Source organism: Physcomitrium patens, chromosome 1 (assembly GCF_059467195.1).
Source record: "Physcomitrium patens ecotype Gransden chromosome 1, ASM5946719v1, whole genome shotgun sequence".
In the NCBI taxonomy this organism is placed as follows: Eukaryota; Viridiplantae; Streptophyta; class Bryopsida; order Funariales; family Funariaceae; genus Physcomitrium; species Physcomitrium patens.
Window position 1 is genome coordinate 18,763,773 of NC_143410.1, and position 5,014 is coordinate 18,768,786.

The 5,014-nt window shown below is 47.6% G+C and overlaps 1 protein-coding gene across 1 annotated transcript; it reads right to left on the minus strand.

Annotated features, from left to right (window-relative positions):
• Positions 1-857: 857 nt before the first annotated feature.
• On the minus strand, positions 858-4,676 carry LOC112292254 (COBRA-like protein 8). The gene is made up of 5 exons (XM_024540560.2): positions 3,403-4,676; positions 3,009-3,264; positions 2,736-2,878; positions 2,122-2,622; positions 858-2,009 (listed from the first exon to the last, which is right to left on the minus strand). The coding sequence occupies exons 1-5, from the start codon at positions 3,763-3,765 to the stop codon at positions 1,251-1,253; spliced, it is 2,022 nt and encodes a 673-aa protein (XP_024396328.1). The 5' UTR covers positions 3,766-4,676; the 3' UTR covers positions 858-1,250.
• Between the last annotated feature and the right edge of the window lie 338 nt (positions 4,677-5,014).

Below are 5,014 nucleotides of genomic sequence, written 5' to 3' on the forward strand. Positions count from 1 at the left end.
AGAAGACATACATTTCAAAAAATTAGATTAACCATTATTATTATTATTATTATTATTTCTTGGAACATTAGAGGAGTCTTCGTCTGTGTTGTAACATGCATGAGAACAGATATTTCACAGCTGGAATTTAAACCATTAAACAGCCCCTTCTTTCGTTGTTTAATTTAGTCGTGGACACAAAATAAGAATTCAACACACACTGCATGAGTTTTGAAACAGAGGGGGGTGGTGAAGCGGGATATTCGCCTCAGGAATGGAGGCGTGGCGCAGCCCACATTTGAATGAATCGTATCAACCACAACGCCGCCATTCCTGCCGAGCACCCTTCCTGCCTTTCTCCTTCTCTCACACAATCAATCTGCGCCATCGCATTTCCGCCCCTTCATGGCGCCCAGTGTACTAATCCTGCCACTAAGCGCTGCTACCCACTTACTTGCTCCTTTTCTTTCTTTGGATGCTATGGTCCCGTGATTATGCTACTTTTTGTAATCCTAGTAAAAGCGCCTGCCGCGGCATGCGTACATCCGGTCTGACAACATGCGTAAATGGTGCGGGTAGTCAACGTGGGATTCAGGTTGGTATAACAGTGATGACTGCAACCGTCGTCACGTTTCCTCGGGTGATGGGGTCCACATGTTTGAAGCAGACTGTGAGGTGGGAAGTGATTGTCTAGAATGGCCACATGACGAATTGCTGGGTGAGGTGTGAAGAGGGCGTTATGTCGAAATGTGTGTCAGATCCAACTGTGAAGATTCTAAACAGGTTGGAGTGAAAGATGTGTGGGCATTCCGCAGTTAGATCTACTTGCTGCTGACAAGGGCTCAAGTCTCACGCGATAAGTCATCAGAAGCGGGATGTTGGAAGAAAGTAGTAGACACTGCAGAAAAATGCTTGTCCTCGTGTTTACTGGGCAGATTAAAAGAATTTTTAGGGCACACCTGGCATGGCGAGTTTCCATGCCGGCTCTAGCACACCTCCAGTGTACAAGCGCTACCCACTCGTCATCGCTGCTGGAACAGGCACGAACAAGCCCAGCCTGATGGACAAAAAATATCTGTGTTCCGTCTCATGTACTATACAACTCGAGGGCCGTGGGGTTGGGTTCCTGATACTGCCATTGCAGCAATGCCCAAAGAATTTTTAAAAATCAATCTGTTCTGTACTACCCTCTAGCTATCTGGAATTGTACCCCGACCATATTGTACCAGATGACGTGATCGAATTCTTCTTTACACGCACTTCTTGAGACCTTAGAGGAGGCCGAAGAGATTAGAGACGAGAATGTAGCACACCAAGATCCCCATGCCAAAAGCTCCACCACGAGTCCGAATAGCTCCACTTGACAATGGAAAGCCCTGCGGCATTGCGCATTCCTCGCCGTTGAACCAGACCTTCTCTGGGAAGTAGTCGCGTTCACGCATGTTCGGAGTAAGTTTCTTAGTGAAGGAGAACACGGACTGCAACTTCCCTGCGGATCGGTTCGTAGCAGCCATCAAATAATTCAAGCCTTCTAGGCCCGTGACCATAATGCTGGTGTTGTCGGGGGCCGTTCCATTCATGATAGTCATTTGCGTGGCATTAAAGGAGTACGCTTGCTGGAATCCGTCGTAAGCACCCGTCATTTGAAGAACGGTGAACCAATCGGGGTACGTCGTGTCCGACCAATCGAAGAGCGTCATCCTGGAACTCCACCCGCCAGTGAAATTAGACACGACGTGCCAGTTGATGGCGACACCACAATAGTCCTGGCAAGGAAGAGGATTCGGAATGTTCTTGTTGTGATTTATGTCGGCCCATGCGAGGATCTGCCTTGTTCGATTCTCTGGGTGCATTGTGATGGCACTGTACGGGAGCAACATAGCGGAGGCTTTGGGGTTGCAAGCTGGTTGAGGATTCGCAGGACAGCCGCAGGCGCAAGTGCGGCACGGGACGATGGAATCATTGGTGTATTTCGAGAAGGAGACGCAGCACTTAGGAGGGGGCTTATTTGCAGTCTCATTGCACGTCACCTGCTCCGAGGATCACCAATTTACATCAACATACAGAATGAACAATCACACTTTATCCTAAATCGAAAACCACACAAACGAAAATACCAAATACAACTAGCGCAAATTTCACCTGCCAAGTCTTGAAGGCAGTGGTCTCGTGGAGCACATAAGGATCCGGGTAAGCTGTAGGCTTGATTCGGCGTGGCACACCACACTTGAACCTTCCGTCTGCAATCCTCCAGTTGCCGGGAGGGATGATGTGATTCAGCTGATTGCTCATGGGAGGAACCTTAAACACGTTCATAAGAAAGGCGGACTTAGATTTCTTCTCATCAAGCAACGCTGGCCAAAGGGTTCCGTTTCTGCAGCAATATTCGATCCTACCAACTTGAGTGTCGTTGTATTTTTCCATCGGAAGGTCAATTATCTCGGGGCTCACGGAGCAGCTAAGAACCGTGTTCATGTCCGGATCGGTGTAAGTTTTCCCTGCAATTCCGTTCAAGCATACCTCCCTGTCGGCTTCTCGAGTTGTAGCACCCATCATCTTCGTTATGAACTCGTTTTCTTGCCACGTGAAGGAAATGTTCCAGAAGTCCAGACGCGCAATTGGACTGTCATTCGAGATAGTTACCTGCGAGTGTGGATCGCATTGAACTCATTTAGCCCAAATGCAGCCACTGTACTCTGAGCAGACGTCATATTAGTCTAATAAGATAAGCACAATGACTCGTGTTTAGCACTTACATGTGCCAAGTAGCTGCCGGGATAAGCCTGAGTGACATCGTAGGTGATGGTGATATTCCCCGTCTCAGGAGGCAAGAAGAATTCGTCGTCAGTCAAGGTTATGTTCCGGTTTGGCTCTGAGCAGCATGTGTGCATAGTATTATCTGCAAATTGAACTCCCAGTTAGCCACCTCATCTGGATCCTAATTCCGCTGTTAACTGACAGCACGCGAGATCGGTACATAATGAGAGGTTCTACCAGAACTAATGAAAGCTTCTGAAAAAACCACTCACTTCCGTAGAGCAATGCCTTGCTGCAGTTGTATCCTTTCTGAGTGATGTTAATGCTCCGCGGCATCGGATTTAACTTTACCCCGAACTCCGTCCCTTTGATGATGAAAGATTTCTGAACCTGAGTCATGTCCCCAGCTGTCTCGATAGCGTTTTTCAACACTCCAGCGGGAATTTGCGTGAGGATGGTACCGTTAGAGACGTCGACTGGCATTAGGCGCCCGTCTTCCAACACTATTCCTTCGGCATCTACAATAATCTACCCCATGCACGATACGTGAGGACGTGAACAGCGATGAGAGCACCAATAAACTGTAACACTCAAAATAACGAAAACTATGAAGTCTGAAAAGATCTACAAAAAACTGGGTTTTATCAGTGGGTGCATAATTCTCACCTCGTGGTTCTGGAAATCAATTCCAATCGCCCAGCCTTCCACTGTCGAGTACCCCATGTTCGTGATCGTGACGGCGGACTCGAATCTGTAAGGTTGGAGCCAGGGAGTATCATTGAGGAAAGGGTAGATCTTCACCGCGTACATGTTCGTGTACACAATATCAACGCCATCACAAGGGGGCCACAGAGGCGCAGGCTCTGGGGCGGGTGCGAAAGAAACAGGCGCAAGGGGAGCGATCACTGGAGCTACCGCTGGAGCCTTAATAATGGGATTCTCAGGGAAACCTTGTCCCTTCACAGATGTCGTGGAAATAGCCACGAGAGCGATTATCAACAATGCCCTAGATATCTTAAACCCTCTCATGGCTACCACCTACGTTATCACGACTGAGATACAAGTGGACTTGCTTGATGTGAAAGACAAGCAAGGTGCTTCATACAATCGGACTACCTATTCAAACATGTCCAGATCCTAAGCAAAGTCTTCAGCAGCTGCAGAACCGTAGCTGATTTCTCGAACCTTAACCTCGGAGCTAAATCCAAAACCAAGCTTTCATCTGCGAAACACAATGCGAGCCCTCATTCCACTAGGTCCTCTGAATTCCAAAACCTGAGAGCTCAACCCCTGGTCTAAAACCTCTAGAACTACACATTGAGGGGGCAGTGTCGAAAGACTCTTCCACAACGCGGCAGAAGCAACACGCACACACACAGCCTGGTTGATGAGGCTTGCAATGCTTCAGCCCATCCAGGAGTGAGATGAAGAACCACTACTAGAAGTGTGAGATCTAGAGTGGGAAAGAGGGAGGGAGCCCCGTCGACTTAGGGACGGCGGCCTCGGGGCAACCACTGCTGTGCTGATAATGGCGACCAGTGCCCGCACTGAAAAACTAAACTGGTCTAGAGGCGCATGTGACTCTACCCCCTAGGACGCCGCTCACACTCTTGACGAGAGGCTTCCCGCGCAACACTTTCAGCGAGCCCGTCGCTCTGCAGGCGACAATCACCTCTGCTTCACTCCAAAAGCGTCGATTGCCCATGTTTATTCGGTGTGTAAATATTCTGCGCATACTCGACGAAGAATTCCAGATTGACTCGGTTTGGCTCGTATTGGCCCAGAGCTTCAGACGTTGGGGTCGGGTCTGGGGTGCAGCAAATTGGCAGCTACGAGCAACTCCTAAATTGAGAAAATAAACAGCTACTTGTGACGATCTACACCCAGGTTTAGTCTGCAAGTTTTTCCTCCTGCGATGTGTCCCGTCCAAGCGAAGGACTAATTCACATCTCGTCCTGCAAGGAAAGTCGATCTGGAAAAAAGAGTCTGAGTGAAAGTGGGATGGTAACCCTCAAAACGAAATGAATGCAATCTAAAGAAAAAAATTAAAAATTAAAAATAAAACAAAACGAAAAAGCAAAACAAAAACAAAACAGATAAATAATGCGAATAGCCTATAGCATCCCTGTTTGAATAGCACGTCTAAATTAGTTATTGTCGGCTCGAGAGCGATGTTTAATTATACTGATTTTTATTTTATATTTTATATTTCTCTTTGAAGTGTTGTCATGCAGAAAAATCAGCACATGTTCTCAGATTTTGTTTTCTAGTTTTTTTC